The sequence below is a fragment of the Tachypleus tridentatus genome, chromosome 3 (assembly GCF_004210375.1).
Source record: "Tachypleus tridentatus isolate NWPU-2018 chromosome 3, ASM421037v1, whole genome shotgun sequence".
NCBI lineage: Eukaryota > Metazoa > Arthropoda > Merostomata > Xiphosura > Limulidae > Tachypleus > Tachypleus tridentatus.
Window position 1 is genome coordinate 98,116,672 of NC_134827.1, and position 25,234 is coordinate 98,141,905.

At 31.7% G+C, this 25,234-nt stretch overlaps 1 protein-coding gene across 3 annotated transcripts; it reads right to left on the minus strand.

The window, feature by feature from the left end:
* Positions 1 to 5,043: 5,043 nt before the first annotated feature.
* Positions 5,044 to 24,819, minus strand: LOC143247561 (medium-chain specific acyl-CoA dehydrogenase, mitochondrial-like). Of its 3 annotated transcripts, none has more exons than XM_076495836.1 (15): positions 24,624 to 24,819; positions 24,010 to 24,062; positions 21,522 to 21,630; positions 20,949 to 21,046; positions 18,894 to 18,963; positions 17,106 to 17,206; positions 16,244 to 16,324; positions 15,663 to 15,793; positions 14,308 to 14,416; positions 13,257 to 13,328; positions 11,044 to 11,112; positions 9,149 to 9,244; positions 8,277 to 8,453; positions 6,516 to 6,587; positions 5,044 to 5,243 (listed from the first exon to the last, which is right to left on the minus strand). In XM_076495836.1, exons 2-15 carry the CDS (start codon positions 24,022 to 24,024, stop codon positions 5,163 to 5,165), a joined length of 1,281 nt encoding a protein of 426 aa, XP_076351951.1. In that variant the 5' UTR covers positions 24,025 to 24,062; positions 24,624 to 24,819; the 3' UTR covers positions 5,044 to 5,162. The 3 variants fall into 3 exon arrangements, with proteins under 3 accessions (XP_076351951.1, XP_076351954.1, XP_076351952.1); XM_076495839.1 differs by lacking the exon at positions 24,624 to 24,819 and adding an exon at positions 24,466 to 24,529; XM_076495837.1 differs by lacking the exon at positions 24,624 to 24,819 and adding an exon at positions 24,345 to 24,439.
* Between the last annotated feature and the right edge of the window lie 415 nt (positions 24,820 to 25,234).

The window sequence follows — 25,234 nt, forward strand, 5'->3', positions numbered from 1 at the left end:
AAAACGATGGTTCAACAATTACGTCATGTAAGCAGCTTGTAGACAAATAACGTACGAGGGCTGTTCAAAAAAATACGCGGACTGACGTCATAAAACAAAATGTACTTTATTTAGAAGTTACAGGTCTGGGACCCCTTCAAAGTACTCTCCTCCCCGACGCACACACTTATCCCAACGGTGTTTCCACTAGTTGAAACAGTCCTGGCACGCTTCTTTTGTAATGTCCTCCAGCTCCTTCGTCGCATTTGCCTTAATCTCGGGAATCGTCTCAAATCTTCTTCCTTTCAAGGGTCTTTTGAGTTTGGGGAACAAGAAAAAATCGCAACGAGCAAGGTCAGGTGAATAGGGGGGTTGGGGTGGGGAAGAACAGTGATCGAGTGTTTGGCCAAAAACTCACGAGTTCTGAGGCACAAATTTCGCGGCAACGCGGTGCATCTTCAATTTTGTCGACGACCCACACGTCGACAAATTCAACACCCTGGTGCGAGCAAATCGACGTCTGACTGTCAGGGAGCTTGCTGAAGAGTGTGGGATATCAGTTGACGTGAAAGGACGTCCAGGACGCTCATCATCTTCAATAGACTGTCGACCATCCTTAAAACGTTCATGCCACTTGAAACATGCCGTACGTTTCATTGCAACATCACCGTAAGCCGTGTTAAGCATAGCAAAAGTTTCAGTCGCAGATTTTCCAAGTTTAACACAAAATTTCACAGCAAGTCGTTGCTCCTTCAGGTCATTCATTCTGAAATCCGCCAAACGAAAAGTCGCACTTCACTTAAAACCGCGTAGCTAATACACAAATGAAGATATCTGTAATCGGGAAATGGCGTCTTAATCAGCTGATCTGTGCGAACCTAGCGATACCAAGCGGATTCCCCTGGAACCAACTGGAGCCGCGCAATTCAAACAATCTGCGTATTTTTTGAACAGACCTCGTATGCCACATTTTCTAGACAGAGATACTTGAAGGAAACTTGCAAGTTAACATAAAATTCCTGTTGATTTCAAATTCACTCAAAAGCCTAGCCCTAAAAAAAAGTCATTACTTAATAGAAATAATATAGAATCACATAATACCTATATTTTTCAATAGAATAACATGCCAAAACAGTCCAAAATTCTACAGCAGAGAAACCTGGAAAAAATTGGAAACCAAAGTTACCAAACATAATAAAATTCCTACCATATTCAGCACCATAGCAGCTTTAAAAAAATCCTCCGTATGTCGATACATAACACTGTAATTTTAAACAAAGAACGAATCATTAACTCACACAAAATAAATGACGTTATATTGATTGGACTAAACACTATTCTAAACCAACATCCAGGAGTACCAAAGATACTTCCGGTTATCAAACATCAACACACACACACAAAATAAATTACGTTAGATTGATTGGACTAAACATTATTCTAAACCAACATCCAGGAGAACTAAAGATACTTCCTGTTACCAAACATTAACACACACAAAATTATATTTATTGGACTAAACACTATTCTAAACCCGTATCCAGAAGTACTATTTATTTTCAGATTTGGGACAGAGGTCGCGAGAGTTGGAATGTTCTAAGATCGTCTATTTCCTTATGAGCAGTACTGTGATTTCTACTGTGAATGTAAATATGAGAAAAGACACTTCAAGAATGCCCAAACAGTCTTGTTTTCAGAGGCAAACGTCGGGGTCTTTATGAGAATTGTGATTATCCAAAGCGTGCTGGATGTCCAGATGGAATTCGTACAATAGGGTGTAAGTAACCTAGAAAAGTATATATTACAAAGAAATATTTGTACACTTGATTTATCTAAGCTCTTCTAGTGGTGGAAATTGGAATTTGAAAAGTTACAAAATAAATAAGATTTTCGTGTCTTTTTATTTCTTTAAAGTTTACAAGTTGTATAGTGAGTAACATTTGCATTTAGACTAGGTGCGACGTTACGATTACTGATACACGAGTCAGAGAACAATCGCACCAGTAATCGAAATGTTGTAACTTGTAACATATATATATATATATACTTAATTAGTTAGTAAACTTCAAACAAAACTATTAATTAAGATTATTGTTTTAAACGTATTCTTATTTAGATGAAGAATTGTTGTCATTCTGACATGGAACTTGCAACGAATCTTCGGGTGGGACAGTATGTGTGGTGGTGGTAGGGGGAGGTCTATGAACTTGCAACGTTAATATCTAAGGTTCGATTCTCCGCTACGGACACAGCAGACAGCCCACTGTGGCTTTACTGTGAAACAAACGGATATCACATTAATACTGGAAAGCCAAGCTGGTGAGATCGTGAGAGAAAAATATAAAACCAAAAGTTAAAAAAACTGAAAAAGGTTATCAAATAGTGGAATGTTGATACAGTAACATCTTCTGCCGCAAACAATAAAGTAATAGTAATAAGTAAGTTGTTTCAGGCTGTACTGTAAAGTGCAGACATTAAAAGAACAGATTTTGTAATTTTGAGAGGTACAAATGTTTGAAAAATAAACAAAACTAAATAAATTACTGCAGACTATCGCTCTCATTTTCGTACTTGCTTTACAAGCTATTAATATTTACCTTGAAATATGTTTTCTTGTTTATAGTTAAGTGCAAGGCTACACAATAGGCTCGTTGTATTGTGCCCACCACCCTTATTGAAGAGCGATTTGTTGCTCTGGAAGCCCTGCAGACATACCGCTGAACCACCGGAAACATTTGTTTTGTATATCTCTAAACATGTATTTTTGTAACATCAAAAAAAAATATATTATTTATCTTTACAAAAAAAACGAATCATTGCTTAAACAGAGACTTTAAGGTTGACGAGTTTTCCTGCTGACAAGAATAAATTATTTCCTTTGAATTAAATGTTTAAATTTACTTTAAATTAATCACACGACCTATACTTACTGCTCGAAATGTAATTGATTTTTATATTATCTACAAAAATACCTAAAGAAAATTCTTTATTAATCGAAAAAAAATCATATGACGAATTTCAACGCGATTTCCACATCTGTCACCTGATGTGAGCCAAAAGAGAAAGTCTTTATATATTTACGTAAGATTTTTAAAATATAATTTTCTTTTCTATTTCAGTGAAGAATTCTATTGAACTTCAGTTAGATTACGTTTTATTTTCTTTCAACAGCTTTAATATTTTGAGGTTTTAAATTATTTTCTCTAACATATTATTTTATTCCAAAACTAGAAGTACATTGCTGGCCAAAATCGTAAGGCCAATGAACACAAAGAAAAAATATGCCTTTTGCGTTGTTAGACTCAACCACTTATTTGAGGATCAAGTGCACTTTGACCTTAGATATCTCTCTCGTTGTCCGGGAATATATGCGCTTATCCAGGGTCAGGTGTACTTGCATTCTTCCTTTTCTCTGTTGGTGTGGACTGTTTAGTATATTAATAATTACTACATGAGGGCCACAGTAACCCGCATTTACTCAGGACTCTATCAGAGCAATGTCCATGCATCTTTCACCAACAGTTCATCACCAATTGATCTTGAGTGAAAGTTTGATTTGGTTTGTTTTAAATTTCGTGCAAAGCTACACGAGGGTTATCTGTGCTAGCCGTCCCGAATTTTGCAGTGCAAGACAAGACAGAAGGCAGCTATTCATCACTATCCATCGCCAATTTTTGGGCTACTCTTTTACCAACAAATGGTGGGATTAATCGTTATAACGCCCAAACAGCTGAAAGGGCGAGCATGTTTGGTGTGATGGGGATTCGAACCATGACTCTCGGATTACGAGTGAAGTGACTTTACCACCTGGCCATGCCAGGCCTCTCAGTGTAAGTATCAACGAGATATGTTTTACAAAAGAATTAGTGTACCTGTGAATATTGTTGCCAAGTGAACTTTTGAATATGCCACCTAAAAGTTTATAAATCGATATGCCGATTTTGTTGCTCTGCTACAGTCACTATACTATAAGCATTGGAAGCTATAATTGTGTTAAAGGCTTATTAATAAGAAAACTACAGATATTTGACCAGGAACGTTTATAGATTTCGGTCATTATAAACTTCAGTAAACTAACTTTGGACATCGGTATTTACACGAGGCCATTAGATATTTTCGTTGGGAAAACTCACGCGTGAAGAATAGAGCTAGTTAGCATTACTGTCAAAAGAAGTGTATCTATGCATCAACGTAAGTCATTTGCAACTCGTGAACCGTCAACAAAGTATTCAATTCCATACTGAATATAGGACTTGATATTGTTTGTAAAACTTTTGAAAAGAAACCATTATTTGTAGTAACCATTATCATAAATTACATTGATTGTATAGTAAAATATATTTATGTAAAGAACGAAAATTGTGTGTGTAAATATTGTTGGCATATATCATAATTTTAATACCCAGACATTTAATTAACTTCTAAATTAAAATCAAAATTTTCAGCTCTTCGAAATTTTATAACATAACGTACCTAACGTAAGTGACATAATAAATCAAAGACTCGTCTGAGATACATTGTCATATTTAACATAAAGTTTTGGTGCCCTATTTATAAACAATTATATCTACCAAGTTAAAAGGTGCGCAGCATTGGCAGGAGAATAAGGCACTCGACTCGTAATCCGAGGGTCGCCTTTTTAACCGTGGAAGCATTATAATATGTACATCACTCCCACTATTCATTAGTAAAAGAGTAGCCCAAGAGTTGGCAGTGAGAGGTGATGACTAGTTACCTTAAGTCTTCCACTGCAAAATTTTGGATGGCTATCTCAGATAGCCCTCGTGTAGCTTTGCACAAAATTTAAAACCAAGTTAAAAATATAGCTGCAAAAATGTGTTTGTTATTGTCAAACCATTACTACAAAAACTAAACTTGTGGCTTCTGAAATGCAGACAATCAAAAGTTAAAAATTATTATTTTTATCTTTTTACAAAGACCAATTACTGTTTTTGATTAAAGTATACATTTGATTTTATTAAATATTTAGACAGCACTTTATTTTAGTTTTTTAAAATTTTACAGTTCACATTTGGTACACAGAGTTAACAAAATATTTAGCTGTTTTTCCCTCCTTATAACCATTTGATTGAGCAAATTACAGATACAAGTAAATCTGAATATAGAGGTTTCTTCAGTGCTTTCAAAATTAAGCACTTTCTTTGATGCTGACTTTCATATTCTTACATCATGGTGTGTTTAGCCTTCATTAGATGCTCTTTACAGATTATCAACCGCTGGATCTGGGATGTACCTTCATATATCTGCAAAAACAGTAACAAAACATTAATATACTAATAGCTAAAGAAGCTATTATACAACATCTTACCCTCTAGTAAGAAACTTCAAAATTTTTCAAAGGTAGAGTTAATATTAAGGTGATGTAGTAACAAGCATTGCTTTCATATTTTCTAAAACAAATCTACTTTTGATAAAATAACCCTAAAACCTTCTTTCTTTGTTGAGTACAAATACACACTGATGGAAATAATTACAGAAACAGTGAATAAAATGGAAATATTACAAGTTTTGTCCTCATTCCATCTTATCCATGAAAATGAGCTGCACCATAGCTATACGCTGCTAGTTTACACTGACTGGCTAACCAATAAAGCAGTGCTGCACTGGCATCATGCCTATAAAAGAACAGACAATCCTACTGTAAACCACCAGTAAGGTTGTGTCTGCACTCATGGTTCCACAGACATAAATGACACATGATAAATTTGTACAAATCAAAGTTTTTCTGTTGAAGTCTCCTAACAATAGATTGAGATGAAATTTTACAATTCAAAGGGAGCTGTAAGAAATAAGGGTGAATGAAACTGGTACTGGTTTTCAAAACTCAAGCACTTTCAAACAGTTCACTATCCACTAGATATCTTGCCAACATTCTAGCTGCAAGTACAATGAGTATTATCTCTGGAATAATAAAATACACATCAGCACAAAGTAGCCTCAACACCCATAGCTTGAAAAAGATAATCACACCAAATGGTTGAAATGGTCATTGGGTCCTAATGAACAGAACAACATCAAGCTCGAGGAAAGTGCTTTATAGAGAAAAGTCTATATTCAAATTGTTTAGCAAAATTATTGACAAAATTTTTATGATAAAGGTATGAAAGTCGACAAGTGATACAATTGACAAGTGAAGCATGGTAAGAAACCAATAGAACTTTTAGTTGCATCTTAGACAATTCTGTTTGAGATCTACATGAAATTGATCACCAACAAGTTATGAACAAATTCTTATCCAAAATGTTTTTGCATCTGGTGTTAGACTTGTTGAGTGGGGATTCATTTACTAGCAAGACAGTGATCTCTAGGACGCAGCAAATACAAAATTGGACCATTTACTTACAGTTACTATGTTTGTGTGACTCATATAAGTGCATCAACTATGCATTTTTATAATTATTTCCAGAACTGTAAAGTGTATGTCACCTCAAATCTAGATGTTTTAAATTTAAACTTACATTATTTATGTCAATGGCATGGATTTAGTCTTAAGTTTATTTTCAAAATTTACCTACCTGAAATATTTTTGCATCACGCATCAACTTCTCGACTGGATATTCAGAGTTGAAGCCATTTCCACCAAAGATCTGCTTAAGAAAATTACATAACAAGCAATTATGAATAAAGATAAATTTGAAACCCCATGCACGATTTATAACAATCAAAATATGAAAGTTTCCTCAAGTAAAATTTGGTATAAAAAAAAACCTTCAATTGAGAAAAGCATTAAAGAGAAAAATCATGTGTTAATAAATAGAAGTTTTGGTTTGGTTTGGTTTGAATTTTGTGCAAAGCTACACGAGGGCTATCTGCACTAGCCGTCCCTAATTTAGCAGTTTAAGGCTAGAGGGAAGGCAGCTAGTCATCACCACCCAATGCCTACTCTTGGGCTACTCTTTTACCAATGAATAGTGGGATTAATAGTCATATTATAACACCCTCACAGCTATGAATTATCTTTGGACAAAAAACATAATTTTTGTTCCATAATAAAGAGGAACTCAAATAATTAGTAACTATGCTATCAACCTGCTATGTTTTAACATCACAATAATTCATTCTGACAAACATATTACAATTGTACAATCTAACTATCAGTTTAACAGTTTGATAAAAAAGTCAACTGGTAAGTGACCTTACTCATGAGTTCTTTATGATTGTTTTTGACAACTTTAAGATATCAAGGTTATGGTCAACGTTGAATTACTGCACTTTGGCTTAACTGCAATTTCATACTGAAACTGAACATAACAAACATTTCATTTCTGTATGACTTACGATAAATAGATATATTTCTATATTTGACACAATGGATGTCTTTTGTCTATTCATGTTGCTTGAGAAATCACAGGTCTCTCAGAAGCTAAATAGTAACTTCAAATTTATTAAGTGCTTTAAAGGATAATTAAGAACTGTGTGTGCGTTTTTCTTATAGCAAAGCCACAATGAGCTATCTGCTGTGTCCACCTCAGGGAATCAAACCCCTGATTTTAGCATTGTAAAACCAAAGACTTACTGCTATCCGAGCAGGGGAACTGAGTAATAATGAGTCAGTCTCTAGATTATGACGTATGTGATACAAACATTATATTTTCTTTCCCACTTATTATATTATGAGTAGATCTGCTTAACATTTAAAATACTGTACATATTTTATTTGTTCTGGACATTGTAGCAGTGTTGTATCACACTAACATACAAATCATGGCCATTCTGTTGACACTGCATTTGTGCTTGTCTTGCACTTATTACAAGAACATTTTAACCAAGATTATTTGTCATAGGCCTCCAAGTGTTAACTACAATTTTCTTCTGTACTTTACATTTAGATGTTCAGTGTATTTCTAGTCTACAGAAAAGGGTGAATAAAAGGTTTCAGTATCTTTCTCAGAGAGATTGTAAAAGAAAGCTTGAATACTAAATAGCAAGAGTAACTGTGTTGTTGTAAGGAAGTTGTTGTACAATTGTTATGAGTTGCTTTCACTAAATGATGTAATGTTTTTAAATTGCAGAATGATGGTTAATGTATTGACAGTTTCAGTTGTACTTTAGTTAAGATAGTAATAACTTAACAGACAACCTGCAACGTAATTTATACCTTCCTTTCCATGAACTGTCCCTAAATGTTTGTGAATATGAATAATTTTCTACAACAATTTGGCATATTAAAATAACAATCTCAATGTCATTGGGGAAAACTTTCCTTCATCTGATCATAACAAATATTGTAAACATAATAACTGGCACCAAAAACGTGTCTGTAGTAGATCTCTCACCTGAACTGCATCAGTAGCACATTTATTAGCCACATCACTAGCCAAGGCTTTAGCAATGGATGCCCAGTATGTGTTTCTCCTGCCTTGGTCAATCTCCCATGCTGCTCTCATCCATGCCAAACGGGCTGTTTCGATACCAATAGCCATTTCAGCCAACATGAACTGAATGGCTTGGTGCTGAATACAGAATAGATTACATTAAAACTTGCAGAATAATATATGGATAACAAAAAGAACTAAAGATTTTGGAAATACTACATTTTACCACACTGAAGTACACCTTATTGCTTGTAACATGTTGAAAATAAATCTACATTTAATTAAACAAACACAATACTTCAGCATTTCATTTAAACATGCCAATGATTGAAGATCAAAGTACTGTAATAACTTAAGTTACTACAGAAACTGACTTATAAATTAATATCATAAAGCAAGTTCATTAAGCTGATATAAAAACCATATCAAAAAAGATTCACTGAAGATTTCTTTTGCAATTTTTTTTGAGATACTCTGACCAGGAGTAAAATTATTTTAACTAATAACATTTTTTCAATGACATAATTCACTAAAGATATCAAACAAAATGTCAAAATTACTTGAAAGAGATCACTTTCAAACAAATAATTAACCATTGGCTATAATTAAAATTAAACTACTCTGCATTACTAGAGCAATGCTTTAAATGAAGTCTAGTCATTAATCCATTTCTCTAATATTATTTGAGTAAACATTTCTTTTGAGTAAATATCAGTACTTCTTAAGCAATGGTTATGTATTTTTGTATCTATTCTTATTCACCCAAAAAGCTCTGGAAGCAATTTGAGGCACAAGATGTAACATTAATTACAATAAAATTCGTCAAATCTTACCTCGGAAATTAGACTACCAAACGTTTTACGTTCCAATGAGTATTTTGTACTCTCAGCAAGAGCTCTTTGTGCTAAGCCTACAGCACCTGCAGCCACCTGATGTTATAAAAATACAATTTATAAATACAATATGGTTAATATTACAAAACTGTCATGTCCCACTTAATTTTTATCACTTCCACAAACTAAATACACTTTATTTTACTCTTCTGATAATACACCCAGTAGAGTGAGGAACTCAGTTCTTCAGACATCTTTAGATCTTAGTTTTAACAGATCAGAAAATTAGAAATTGAAAAACTATAAAATACACAGATGTTTCTATATGAAGCAACTGGTATTTTCTTCCATTCTTCTTTACAGAAGGCATCCAACTCTTGCAAGTTTTTTGGATGACGCTGATGAACCCTGGTCTTCAACTCATGACAAACGTTTTCAATTTGGTTGAGTTCAGGTGACTGCGATGGCCACTCCAGAACGCTTATATGATTCCTCTGCAACCAGGATTGCATATATTTCGATGCGTGCTTAGGGTCATTGTTGTGCTGGAAGATCCAATGACGCCCAAGCCGCAAGTTCCGAGCATCATTCTTGATATAAGTGCCTAATATATCAACATACTCTTCTTTTTTCATGATTCCATTGATGTGGTGAAGGCTGCTCACACCAGAAGAGCTGGAGGAACCCCATAACATGATCGAGCCACCTCCGCATTTAACTGTAGGGATGATGTTCTTTGGAAGATTTCGTTTCCCCTTCTTACGGAAAATATAGCAAACATGATTGTGGCCGAAAGGCTCAATTTTAGTCTCGCCTGACCAAAGAATACTCTTCTGATAGGTAAAGGGTTTATTTACATGCTTTCTTGCATACCTAAATCGTGCTTCTAAATAAACAGGCTTTAAATATGGAGTTCTTCGAGGACGGCATGCTTTGAACCCAGAAGAGCGTAACATGTTCGTAACTGTAGAGGTGCTTACTTCAATCCCAGTTTCCCTTACCAGTTTCTGTATGTCATTTCATGTTAAATGTGGGTTCCTACTAACTTCTCTGAGAACCTTCCTCTTCGTTCTCTCTGGAATTTTGGTGGAGTGACTAACACGAGGGAGGTTAGCAGTTGATCCTGTAAGCTAAAACTTGGCAATTATGCTTTGAACAATAGATTTCGGCACATTAAGTTGTGTAGCAATTTTGGAAAGAGACACACAAAACTTGTATTTTACAATAATTCGGTTTTTTAAATCACTGGACAGTTGTTTCCTGTTCGCCATGATAACCAAGCTGATAATGATGGAGACAGCGCTAAATTGCCGGAAGTACATTTTTTTGCTGGCTAAATTCTAATAATTATGAATCCAATGTCTAGTTCTGGAATGGTATAATGTAGTTTATTTGACAAACTAAACAAAATTTTTACGGGAATATCAGTTTTTTTTTACACATTCTGAACTGTACAAACACTTTCTGCTCCTCCTATTTTTGGTTATTTGTTTATAAATAGTTTATTTGTAGTTTAATTTACATAAAAATTTATGTAGATGTGTGTTAGTATAATATTTATAATATATTATACTTCTATCAGCCTAATCAAGATACTTTTTACATTATGAGCAAAAATCCACTCGGGATGCAGGGGTACGAACACTTTCTGTCATAACTCTAAAGCTATAAATAATTATCAAACATCACATTTCTTGCTTTGCTAGTGGAGAAAAATGTTTTATGTAGTAAGCTTTTCTTTTTTTTTTAAAGAAAAAGTTTTTAGCTCAATTGTTTATACCAACAAATTAATATTTTTTTAAAATAAGCTAATGTTCTTTAAAACGATCTTATGTAAAAAAATATTTATATCCCAATTTATTGAAAGCCATCAAATTAGTAAAATATCTACTTACAGGAGTTCTAGTCATGTCGAAAGCACCCATAGCAATCTTGAAACCGGCTCCTTCACCAATCAAGACATTCTAAAAACCAAGTTATGTTAATGAATAACTATACTATTCATTGTTTTGGCCAAACACACAACATTCACCTTTTGGAATACACATGGTTAAAAATGTGTGCATCTATAATTGTGTGTGATGTATGCTCCTACTGAAGGCTGATAAGTGAAACTGTTAAAAAGTTTATTTCTGTAAATGAAGACCACATTTTGATTTTGATACAAGTTTGGTGTTTTCATCAGCACATCAGAGCTTAAAAAACAGAAATTATAAGTCACATAAAGTTTTATTTTTACAGTTTTCTGTAATTTAAAATGAATTTCCTTTAAAGAGTATAGCAACTGTTCATAATGTTTGAAAGAACATATAAGAATAATCACTCCAATGTAGTAATAACAAAGGAAGATGCAAAAAATATCAGTCAAGTGCAAGGTAAAAGAACAAATCAGTACACACAGAAAAGAAGAGATTCTTCTAATATAAAACAACTATTATTTAGCAACTTTAAACAATAACAGCAAGGCAAGTTCATCTTAATATCTTGCATTTCAATATTTTTAAATTTGTTGATTTTCCAAACTCTTCCAATAATTTTTGGGAAAAGAGCTTGACATCTGACATTTATGAATTTGGACAACACAAAATTATAGCAGAAAAGTGTTTTCAAAGTTATTCAATGTCTTTGGTGAACAGAAAAAAATTGAGAATTTGAAACTCTTATGAGAGGTTACAGAATTTAGTAAATCAGTTTACTTGAAATCAGATTTCAATGTATAATGAAATCTTTAAAACCAAACCTAAAACAAGATTTTAGAAAGGTTTTCAACTTGAGTTCCCATAGGAAGTAAAATTGGTTCTGAAGAGACTTAAAATTAGATCCACAGAATTATATACATGAGAATTAGCATGGAGATACAAGTGATCATTGAAAACAAGTATCTACCACTGGATTTAAAACTTTTTTAATACTGGGCTTCCAAATTTGGACATCAATAAAGCTTGGGAGCTCCCAGGATTAGCTGCATAGATTTATATGAAAACTGACAACAACAACAGTGGGGTGGTCATTAGAAATAAAATATGAAAATTCTTTATGTACAGTTGTTATTTCTGTGAATGTACACAGGTAATGTATCAGTATTTTCAAAAATTAAACACTTTATATAAAAATGACAATTTTGATATACACATGGTTGGATTTTTTTTAAAGAAAACTGGTTTCGTTTCTTACTGAATCTGTACGAGACAGGCTCTTATAGGTTCATTACACTTGCAATAAACACTCATTAGAAATGATACACTTCCTATAATGCTGAGAATACTGGAAGAACAAAATAAGACATGATGTATCAATTGTTTTGTTGTATGTTTCCTTCAGTAAAATATTAATAATTTAAAAATCTGTTGCATATTCAATAATTACACATTTCGTTGCATTACAATGTATACCACAATTATAAAACACAAACTTTCCAATAAAACTATTAAATAAGTCACTTCTGATCTGTTTGATTTTCAATTATGTGAAACATGGTTTATGCTAATTATTCATGTAATGTTTCATCCAAATTAAAAATAATGAACAGTTTCTCAGGCTACAATAACTAAAGAGCCATAAATGGCATGGAGATAGTCTGAAAATGAATCCGAATTCAAATAATTCAAAATATTTTACAAAGTTAATTGCAAGATTTAGTTCATGCAATCGGTCTGGCACGGCCAGGTGGTTAGAGCACTCGACTTATAATCTGAAGGTTGCAGGTTTGAATCCCCATCACACCTAATGTGCTAACCCTTTCAGGCATGGGAGTGTTATAATGTGACAGGCCACAATAACTGAAGAGTCATAAATGGTATAATCACAGTCTGAAAAGCACAAAAGCTATAATTAACCTTAGTTAAAGATTCTACACTTGGAATATTACTCATGTTTTTTCAACAAGGACAATAATTACTGAAAGTGCCACACATTTCTTTGTTATAACAAAAACAAATTTCAGATTTCTGAAACCTTCCATAAGAAGATACTCTTGTGTGCCTGTCCTCTCCATCCATTACCAGGTGCAGATGGAAGACAGCTTCTAATTCCATGAGTTCGTTCAGTATATATAACATATTTCAATGAGTATTACAAATAAAAAATGGTAAAATTTTCACCCAAATACCTCTTCTGGCACTTCTACATCTTCAAATGTAACACCTCGGGTATCTGAGACCCTTTGACCCATGTTCCATTCCTAAAAGTAAAAAATACAAAACATGTGAGCAACATATTCTGTGCATTATACACGATTTATACTATTTGAATCAAAACACCTTTGAAAAAGAATTCACCAATAATAAATGAGCAGTCACAAAAAAAAACGACTTTGTCAGGCTTATTAACAACATGAATGACAACAATGAACTCCATTTAACTTTTGGACCTTTTGAAATATTTATATATTGGAAGAAATATTGATAAATGAGCCTACATACCATGTTTTGTAACTATGAAACCCAGCTAGAAGACAGCAGTTCATCACAGGAATTTAACTATACAAACTGAATATATTTATATCCACAAACATAACAGATTACAAACTCCATATAAATTTAGTAAATATAGACACTGCAATCACCACAAAATTTTTTATTCACAATAATACACTGTGCATGCTACTTGTAAAACTGAAGGAAGTCAAAGCACTATAACTGGCAAATAATTTACATGTACTTACTAAATACATCCCATATTCCAATGTTAAAAGCCCAATTATAAACAAAGTTACTTACACAAACTTCTCCAATATATGACAATCAAAATATGTTTACAAGAAAGCATGTCTGCATAATAAAATGTCCTTAATACAGTTTTATTTATATTAGTTTCACTGTAATAATTTACATCTGAAATATATATGTTTTTATGACTTTATCCGATATATTTATTAATTTACATGTGAAATATAACACTTTAAAAAACATCTTTTCATTAGCTATCATTCTTAGTTTATTAAAACAGCGTAATTTAAATAATTATTTTACCAATATAACATTTCATTAGTACCTACTTGTAGTTAAAAGTTAAAATATGGAAGACTATAATTTTAAGACCCTGTCACTAGCACAGTCTCAACCTTTTGAAAGAAGTTGGCAGGAACATTTAACCGCATTTATGACCACTTTTAGTTTTTATTGTTTACTGTGATTGTTTACTGATTGATTTTGGCATACCTTTGGTCCAAAAGATACACCAGGAGAATTAGCATCTACAATGAAACCTGTGAATGCTTTACTAGTTGGGCACTTAGGATCCGGATTGCTGCGAGCCAACACGAAGTACCTTCAATGAGAAAAAAAAAACTCTTGAGCAAAAATCTATTAAATGAATTAAATTATTAAATCATACTGATGCATATCTATGTATACTATTGTTCACATAATATCTTATTAAATAAACGAATGAAACAACTAATAATGAAAACCACCGTATGGTTACTTATAACTAAATGTAATGTTCTGAACAACATTAAACAATATATATACATCTTTATGTTTAAATTAAAATCTAGTACCAGTATAAACAATGTAACATTTTTCACAAAACTTTCTTCAACATTTACAAAGAATGAAATAAATTTTAACATGAAGACACCAAGTCAAAAGTACAACCAATCTGTACAACAACAAAAATTAAAAAAATTGTATAATCAATCTTTATCACAGCTAAAAAAAAAAGCAGAGCTATTACAGAAGTACAACATGATGGGAGAAGAAAACAAAAACATGATAGTGAAATAAGTTCTGTTCCAAAAGAACAATGGTAAGTAAAAGTTATATGACTACAAAATAATATGCAAACACCTCATTTCCAGTGAGAAGAGTGTTGGAAGTTGTCTTAAAATGGAAGAAATTAGCTGTCTTCTCAATGGGAAAATAATTTTTTTTATTGAGTATGGTATGGAAGTTAGGGATTCCAGGAATTTTCCAGAGTTTTTGTTTTAAGAGTTGGATTATGAAAAGTTGGTGACTACTAGCTAGTACAAATTGATTCGTGTGGTCATCAAGGTCATATATCATTATTTGGAATTTTTATGTAAACATTTATCCATTACCTGTGTATTATCATTTAATTATGTATGATATACCACACATATTAATTTACATCTTTATTACAAAGAAGTAATGAACAGATTTTAACACTAATTTTTGTGCCATAATCAACTAGATAATTTCATGTATATATATAAATAATAAACGTTATTAAAAATGTTTCACAAAAAAAACATTAAAAACAAAAACAGGCCTAGAGCTGCTCTCAGCTAATTGACCAAATTTAACTTCTGAACATCAGTTTAGAAGATTATACAGTATAGCAAAGAATAAAACTATGTTTTTAAATACTAAACTTATAATAAAAATTATGTCAACATATCTGCTTACTATGATAATCTAAATAAAAAACACTGATATAAACTTTATATCAGACTTGTGGCCTAGTACATATGCCACTACTTCCCTCAAAGAAAGTAAATCACACACATTTCTAATTGAAGTGGGTAAACATTGCATAAATAGAACTGCTTTACCAGTTAGCTTTCCCACCATTGGTGATCCACATTTTTTGGCCATTCAGGATCCATTTGTCACCTTTCTTCTCTGCTTTTGTTTTGATACCTGCCACATCAGAACCTGCTGAGGGTTCAGTCACACAATAGGCCTGAAAAACATATAATATAAAATATAACAACCTGACATTCAGTAAATATGTATTATTAATCATTGATGGTAAGTGTATCTTGTGTTGGTTTATTTTATGTCACTAAGAGTGATAAGGTAAGTACAAACAAGTGTACTTTTTAAAAACAGTAATCAACAATTTTGATATTTCATTTAGCAGTTGCATATTAAAGAATAAATTTAATTTATTTTGTTTATAATTATACAGCTCTACAATGTAGATCTATCTTGAAATAAACATTATATGATACAAATGCTCAAATCCCAGAATGTCATTTCTTACACAAAATACAAGTCCTTACATTCCAAAGAATTATAATTTTTCATTCCAGATTATAATTATGCTTCTGTATAAAGTGTAATACATATGAGAATATTTTTAAAAAGTATTAGACTAATAGTACAATCACAAATAAATCAAATAACTTACACATATTAAAGGCTCTTCTGTCATTCTGGTTAAGTATTTCTTTTTCTGTTCTTCATTTCCAGCCAGAATCACTGGTGCTTCCTATCCTCATAAAAGGTTAAACATGTACAACATTTTCTATTAATTAACAAATGAAAGAGCTAAATTTAGAATTCTCAACAACAGGAAAATTAAATAAGGATGCCAATCCTAGAAACAACAAACATGAAAACTAATTTTGATTTATTTAAACAATTTCAATGAAAACCACGGCTATTTTAACTCCACAGATGGTTTATTATCCAATTGCATAAAACCTAACCAACTTCCCCTGTATGTCTGTGACACCTAATATATTTAACAAAGAAGTTAAGAACAAAGTCTTGTACACTTTTTTATGACACATTCTTCCTTTTTAATATTTATTTTAAAATATTTCTCAGTTGGGTTTCAATTTTATTTCTTAAAAATTTGTGAGTATATGCTCGCAAATAGATATAATTGATTATGACTCTAACAAACTCAATTTTTTTAACAATTAAATCATAAAACATTTTATTCTTTTACCACCTCATAATTATCAAACTGACCAACTGTAAAATACTTTCAAACTGTTTCCTAATCCATATAGAAAAACATAAAATAGGTATTTTGTTGAAAAGAATTTTTTTTTAAATTACAGTATGTTTAACAGTAACCAAATGCAATGAACATTTTCATAAACATAATTAAACAGTTTAAAAATGATTTTAATTAAATGTACACAAACAACTTCAATGCAGGGATCGATATACAATTCAAGTTGTTCAGTTGTACCTACATGAAATAGTATAACACACTAAAATTGGAGTTTTCTCACAAGGTGGACAATATTTATACTTACTCCTAGACTATTAGTTGTTAAGACAGTTAGAATCCCTGTACAACCATATGCTATTTCTTCTATAATGAGGCAGCTATCAAAGACACCAAGACCAGCCCCACCTGAAATCAATTATTTAGCAGAAATAACAAATTAAACAGAAATATTTGCATGTGAAAATTGTAATTCTGAATTTTTAGCACAACTAAAAGATAAAGTGGAAAGAAAAGTGGACCACAGTTGGAGAAAAAGAAAATGGAACTGGATTCTGCTGAAAAACAAAATATTCTTGCACTTTCTAGCTTAAAATTATTGAAGAGTGATATAATGGATTTCAAAAAGTATTTATTATAAAATGCATACTTGTTAAGGTTGAGGCCATTTAATAAACACCAACAACCAATATATTTTCAATGGATACCTGATCTTAATATAAAAATACTACTGTGCTCTATGATAAATGTGAAGCTCTCAAACTGGAAAATTAATTTTGTAAATCAAGGCCAACTGCCACATAAGTAAATCATGTGCTCATTTGTTTCTGTTTTTTGATGTACTGCCCAAAAATACTACCTCCCAGATTTTTGGCAACCACAGACTAGTAAAATTCTACAAAAATATTCTTAGACCAACATTCTAAATATTTGGAAGTTTCCACCATTTCTTTCAAATCAAAACTAATCCTTAGGTAACTTTTAAGTCATCAAATATTGGAAAAAAAGTAAATAAGTGTCAGCCCCAACAAGTTGCAGATTGGTAGCAATTAATTCAAGGACAACTTCTAATCCACGAAATGGCTTGTGGGAATCACTGCAATAGAGCTCTAAACAATCTGTTTACTCATTTTATGATTCTTCATTTGTAGTATTGACCAAAGACTCCAACAAAAAAAACTACTCATCAACCACAGATTTGCACTTTTCATTATGTTCATCTCATACAGCACATTAGTGATAAAAGGCAGAAACAAGTTCTGTGCAAATATGAGTGATATCTAATTTCAGTGGCAGTTGAAAGTAAAGAAATTAGCAATGCAATGGAAGCACCATGGCTGATAAATTCAATATTACAGAAATTAGCACAGAGCCAAAAGGAAATAAGAAAATTCCAGATATCATGAATATTGTAGGAGGTGATGAATTCATTTGAATACTAAATAAAAAAAATAAATGTTAAAAATAATCATGTTTCTTAACAAAGAAGTTATATCATAAAAAATAGAAGTTAATATTTCTAAAAGCAAGTCTATTAATGAAAGATGTTTTGAGAAAACTGAGCAAATTATTATTGTGCAAAAATAACTAATGCATATTCTCTCTCTACTTTGGGAATAGAAACAGAAAAACTGCATATTTAAAAGAAATGTAGAATTATAATTATAATATATCTCTTAGTGAAATTAAATAATTACATTCAAATGAAACTAAATGAATAAACAAAATCAAGTTTCCAAGCCATAAACAAAACACATTATCATAAAATAAACTATGGTGCATATTTGTAAAAAGAATCCTAGGATATAAGCTACAACATGGGATTATAAAAGTGTATCCTAGGTTTTGGAGGTAACTGAAGAAATAGGACCCACATTGTGGTGGGGATACACTGTCTATAAGTCTTAACCTCCAATTCGTACTCTCACATAAGAAAATTAGATATTAGGAGATTGAGATGTGGGTGCTCAAGAACATTTCCAATCCACAATATTATTTTGTACTTATAAAACAAGAATTTAATAATGTTTGCCAATGATATTTTACAATATGTAAACCGTTTGAATGTCACTTGTAACATGGTCCAACAACTTACCATACTTTTGTGGAATACTGTGATTCATTAGTCCTAATTTCCAAGCTTTTTCTACAAGTTTATGAGGATACTACAAAAATAAGAAATTTTAAATTCTGTGTAATATTACACAACATTCACAAAGTAGATAAGATAATCAAGACCAAAACAGAAAATCTCAGAAATCTTTTGTTCAGAAATATGAATTAGTTTTTACCCAGTTCTTTAAATTGGTGAATTCTTAAAAATGTAGTCTTCACTCCAGAGTAAAGGTGTGTGTGTGTGTGTTTTCTTATAGCAACGCTTCATTGGGCTATCTGCTGAGTGAAATTGAATCACTGGTTATAGCATTATAAGTTAAAAGAATTACAGCTGTACCAGCAGGGTCTTTCACTATGTATTAATTAAAACAAACCACATGAAATTTTGTAATGTATTAAAATCAGAGTCAGTGAACAGATGTATACTGTGTCTCATAAGATTGTATTATGAGACGTAGTTCGTTATCTAAAAATAACAGGTATAAAAAGAGGAATACATGAGACTATGAAAACAACATATCTTTTTTTATTTTTCATTTACTTGTTAAGCATAAATCTACACAATGGGCTACCTGTAGTGCACAAACTACACGTAATAAATCCCAGTTTTTATAAGCCTTCAGAATTACTGCTGAGTTACTAGAAACCCCCTACACTAACAAACATAACATTATGCATTCTGAACAATTTGATCCTAAAAACCTTTCCCTCCACACTCACTTCAGAAAATAAATTCATTCTTTCCTCTCAAACTTTTGGAATCTGTAGACTTCCACTACTGTCAAAAGCAATTTATTCATTAAACTAACAATCCTATCTACAATAGAGCTTAGCCTGTATGTTAAAAAATTTAAAAACTTGTGCTTCAATATCTTTAGAATAAAGAGGCTTTTATCCTATTAATCCCCTAAATTAATCTTGTATTATTTGGTAACATTACCTAACTCTTATCGTTTTTCCTTAAAAAGTAGTTAAGAGATCTTAACGTAATCCCCATAAGGAAGCTTTTGACCAGATAAGAAATGTTAAATGAAATATACTTGAATGAGTGTATTCCATTAGATGTGTATGATGACAGCTATTTGTTCATTATGTTATACCATCCAAAGAATTACTATTTATCATGGAGTCAGACATGGTTGAAAGAGTAACAAGAGATAAAATCATATGAAAGCAGATGTAAAAAGAAACAAGAAGTTTGATGCTCTTAAGATGAATAACTGTAACCGTAACTGTTACAAACTGCAGTCATTGTAGTTAAAAGAATTTATATCATATTTTTCATCTTCTGCTACAGATGATTTTGCAACAGTTGGTTTGTTTCTTTTTTGTGCAAAGCTACTAAAGGGCTACCTGTGTTAACAATCCCTAATTTAGCAATGTAAGACTAGAGAGAAGGCAGCTAGTCATTACCACCCACTTCCAACTCTTGGGCTACTCTTTTACCAATGAATAGTGAGATTGACAGTCATATTATAACACCCCCACATTTGAAAGGGTGAGCATGTTTGGTGTGACAGGGATTCGAACCTGCAACCTTTACATCACGAGTGGAGTGCCCATGCTGGTGAGAGAAAGTTTGCACATATAATATTTGACTTCCTTTAAATTATAGCAAGTTATCATTAAAGAGAGTTCAAGAAAAATTTAGTGCCAATATTAAGACTGTGACAGTGGCCTTAAAATATGTATGTGAACACAATAACTTGAGAAAATCTTGTTCAAAGGAAAAAGTGTAACAGTTTAGACTAAATTTCTACATTCTTCTTAATGAAAAAACCCACTTGAAATAAAACTGTATCTCAGAACAGCTGGTATGGATATTAATACTTTTATTGATAAGGAGAGAACAACATTTCGACCTTCCTTGGTCATCTTCAGGTTAAGAAAGAGATACGATGCTCTTAGATACAAATTTCTACATGGTTCAAGTCTTAAGGATATTATATTAGCATTAAATTTTGAGTTTAAGGTTCAGTTTAAGTTTTTCTGAAATATATACTTTATGAAGCTTTCAACCTGAAAAATAGCTCACCTCTCCAGTTTTATCATGATGCGATGCAACTGGAATGATTTCCTCATGAGTAAACTTTCTAGCAAGGGCTTGATATTCCTTTTGCTCATCAGTGAGTTCTACAAGTTAAGAACACTATTTTTTATTCAACAAAAAGTTGACATTAATAATGCCAGTTATGGTACTTTTTACAATCAAATATCCACACACATATTACTTGAAGTGACTTACTACATTCAATGATAAAATAGCATTTGCGGTAGATTTTTAAAAGAACTAATCAGTCATGTGACTACAGTTTTTCTCCTAGCAAATAAAAATGTGTCTTCATACTTGATAGAACTGTCAGTTACTTACAAGCTGCTTGCATAATAAATCAACACTGAGAAAGTTGAAAATCTCTTATACACAAAGTGAAAGTAACAACATCTAAACACAAATCATATAATTTAAGATCATTTCATTGAAGGACACCAGATAGCTTATCAAAAACAGAAAACCTTTACTGTATATATATCTTTGTACCTCAACACTAAGTTATCAGTAAATTCTTTTGTACTTGGTTAGCTGACCTTCAGAGTGTACTTGACTTACCAAAACAATATCCTCCAGAAAATTTAGTTGTTTCTGTTGAAGGATTAGTAACAGATGATAACAATCGTGTTATTCCTCTCAGACTTAACGGGCTGTTATTGAACAATACCTATGTATGGATAAAACACAGAATACATTAAGAAAACAATTCATGCTATATTTCTCTTTTAGATGTTGTCTATGAATGAAAGTTATTTTGCATAAAACAAGCAAACAAATAAAATATTAAATTCAATATCAGCAACAAGCCATATAGTTAAAACAACATTCCTTTTATTTACACTATTATAATATATATACGTATGTGAAGTTAAATAAATACATTTAAATTAAGTTAAATGAATAAACAATATCATGAGGAAGGACAGTGTTAGAAACAGCAATTCCCAATTTCTCATTAATTATATTGTAACCACAATTTTTAAGCTAAAACAAAACACATAAAAATTAGACAAAATACACTACATTTTTTAAGAAAAAAAAAAGATCCTAAGGTGCAAGCTACAATTTGGAATTATAAAACCAGGATATATTTTATAATCCCACATTGTAGCTTCTACCCTAGGATCTGTTTTAAAGAATGAAGCATATTTTGCCTAATTTTAATGTGTTTTACACATATTCACACTTCCTATGAATGCTCATTAATAAGTTACAAATTAAAAAATTATCATAACAATAATAATTATGTTTATCTTAGACAATAAGCAACAATTTCAACTAATTATCAACCTCACAAATGAACTGTAAAGGAATAAGTTTTCATATTTTCTTGGATCCTTTATAACATACAAGGTACACCTATAACTTGAGAACTAAAGTATAACAGAGAAAATGCAAAATAAATTAAGGAATTACGTCCGAGGGTTATTTCTGACATTCTTCTGAACTCTCTGAGCTTGTTAGCCAGTGGATTTGGCTTCAAGTCATGAGCTAAAAATCCTTTATTTTCCAACTTCAAATAATGCTAACACTTAATGTCCCTATGATCTGATTTTAAAAAAAAGAAAAAAATTGATCCATTGTTTTTCACGAAGTTAACCTTTTCACGAAAAGATATACACATGGACACGAGGAAGGAAGTGGCACACCAGCTGATGTATGGGTCTCATCTAGCCAAAAATGTAGATCTTCTCACATGAAAGGAGAAAAAGAATGGGGGATAGAAAGGGAGCATGATCCAGCTATCATCCTTCTTTTAGTGCACACTGAAGGGACCTCCTATGGGCATGACTGAGAGAGAAGATAAATTGATTACTGGCCACCAATACCCACTGTGTGATACCCACAAAGTTAATCTTTTGTGTGGATATTTTTTAAAACCTCCTTGAAAATCTAAATACATCAGTTAGGAACCTTTTTCCCAACCAATTTAATACACAACATCCTTGAAAAACATCAAAAGGTAAAGAAGATTAACATTTATTAAATCTGTGTTGATTTTCTGTTATGATATCATTATTTACAACACAATTTTTTAAAGTGTTTTTGTGTTTTTCTCAGAGCAATGCCACACCAGGCAGTCTGCTGTGTCCACTGAGGGGAATCAAACTCCAAATTGTAGCATTGTAAATCCACAGACCCACAGCTGTCCCAGCAGGGGAAGCCTTTTATCAAACTTTCTAGACTTTTTTTCTACATTACAGAAGTAATACTAGCTGGTCCATAATTTCTGGAGCAGTTTTTATCCTTCCCTTTAAAAGCAGGTGTAACATAACAACTCTCCAATTCTCAGACATCAACCTACCCATCATCTGTTGACTTACCACAACCAAAAGAAAGATGCATGCATATCTTATCTACAAGATCTTTTAAAACCCTGAGAAAAAATAGTCTGGTCCTGGTGCTCCATCTGTGTTTAAGGTCTCAATATTTCTTTCTATACAAAGATGCAAGTAAATCTCAATATTTTCTATAGAATACTCTGGGGTCTTTTCATGTAAAAGCTGAGAAGGATGGGAACACTTTAGATCTGAGAAGGATATGTGCAAGTCATTTCATCACCAGTTTTCAAACCCTGGTGAAAACAAATTTGTTCATGGTGCTTTATCTAACAATTCTGACAAATTGTTTTGTAAATAAACTTTCACACTGCTGTGTTCACCCAGTGATACTTCACATAGTCCAAAGTTCAGAAAATAAATGTTTTGATTATTCAAGAATAAATTAATTTATTTTAAACTGTTATCCAATTAACACTGTTTATATTTATACAAGGGGTAAGAAACTGAAAGAAAGGATTTACTTTGATATTCCTCTTTATTTGAAATTTATAGCAGGTTGAAAATACACCAATGCTTTAGAATTTAGACTACTGACAGCACAGAATCTTGTATGTCTTGGTAATGTAAAGGAAAAATGTTAAGAAATAAAAAAGAATATGGTGGTCCCAATCTTTGAAATTCTTTATGTATGCTCCATACACAAATATAGAGAAGAGTGTACAATATATAGTTAGTTTACCATTAATTATTAAATTATTAATTACCTTTGTTAGAGTCATATTGTTATTTTTTCACACAGTTCTTCTCGAAATAAAACCTAAAATAAAAAAAAATTCAAAATAATTACGTGTTATTCTATTAATATTATACATAAGTTGTTTAATAAAAATTTCAATTGCCTATTCTAAACAAATTTACAATTAAAATTTTCCAACTGAAAATTACTGGGACAATTATTCATAATTAAAATGTTATACTATTATTAAGTAAATACATAAAAGTGTTATTTGCCTTCCGAAAATTCGTCTCTCAATTTTTTATAAACTGAATATTAGTCCCAATACTACGAGACTAGTATAAAAATGAAAGACTAATGTACCCATTTGGTAAGACAATAATAAACCATAAATCGTTTATTGAACATTGTTGACACCTTCTGGCTGTACTTTTGAATATTATGAATGGTTATGCATATAGTGAGATACAGTAAATACACCCACCTGGTTACAACTTGTCACAACATCGTATGCAAAATGAAAAATGTACTTCAGTGGATTAAATATCAACGTAATTAAGCTAAGCCTTTTAGTAAAGGAATGAGAACGTAATGAAGAAAAAAATAATTCCAAAACAAAAAATATGTGAATCAAAATACTACCTGCTCAAACTGTTCACTTTTTAACTTCAAAATTCTTGTCTGAATCAGGTCCACAACACAAAAATTGCACTTGTAACGTAATTACTAATATTCGATTCGATCGTACGAACAACACAGGTCCTTCGCCTAATCTAAAAATCAATTCCCAATTCCAAAACATCAGTGTTTGCTATTGCTAAAGCTTATCAGTTATCACATTTCGCTTCCCTCTTCTGGATCATGTGCCATTCTTATTATATATTTTCTTCATGAATCAACATTTTGAGGAAGTAAATAGATGGTTAAGGTTTATACCCATTCAAATTTTGATATTTTTAACATTAAAAGCTTTCATTTTTGAATAGAAAAGAAATGAACTTGCTACACATTGTTTTTATTTCAGTTTAAATGTGGAACAGCCTCTTGTACCTTGTTCTACAAAATGCCATTGAACATAAAGTATTTCTATCATTCTAGAAAATAATTAAATAATAAAATAGAAATATTAAAACTGTTTATCTCATACATATTAGTTTGGTTTAATTCTCAAATCTTTGCTTATTTAAAATTAGAAAATGTTGCTACTTCAATCTTTGCACAAATAGTAATTCATAAAATTTTAAGCCGAATTT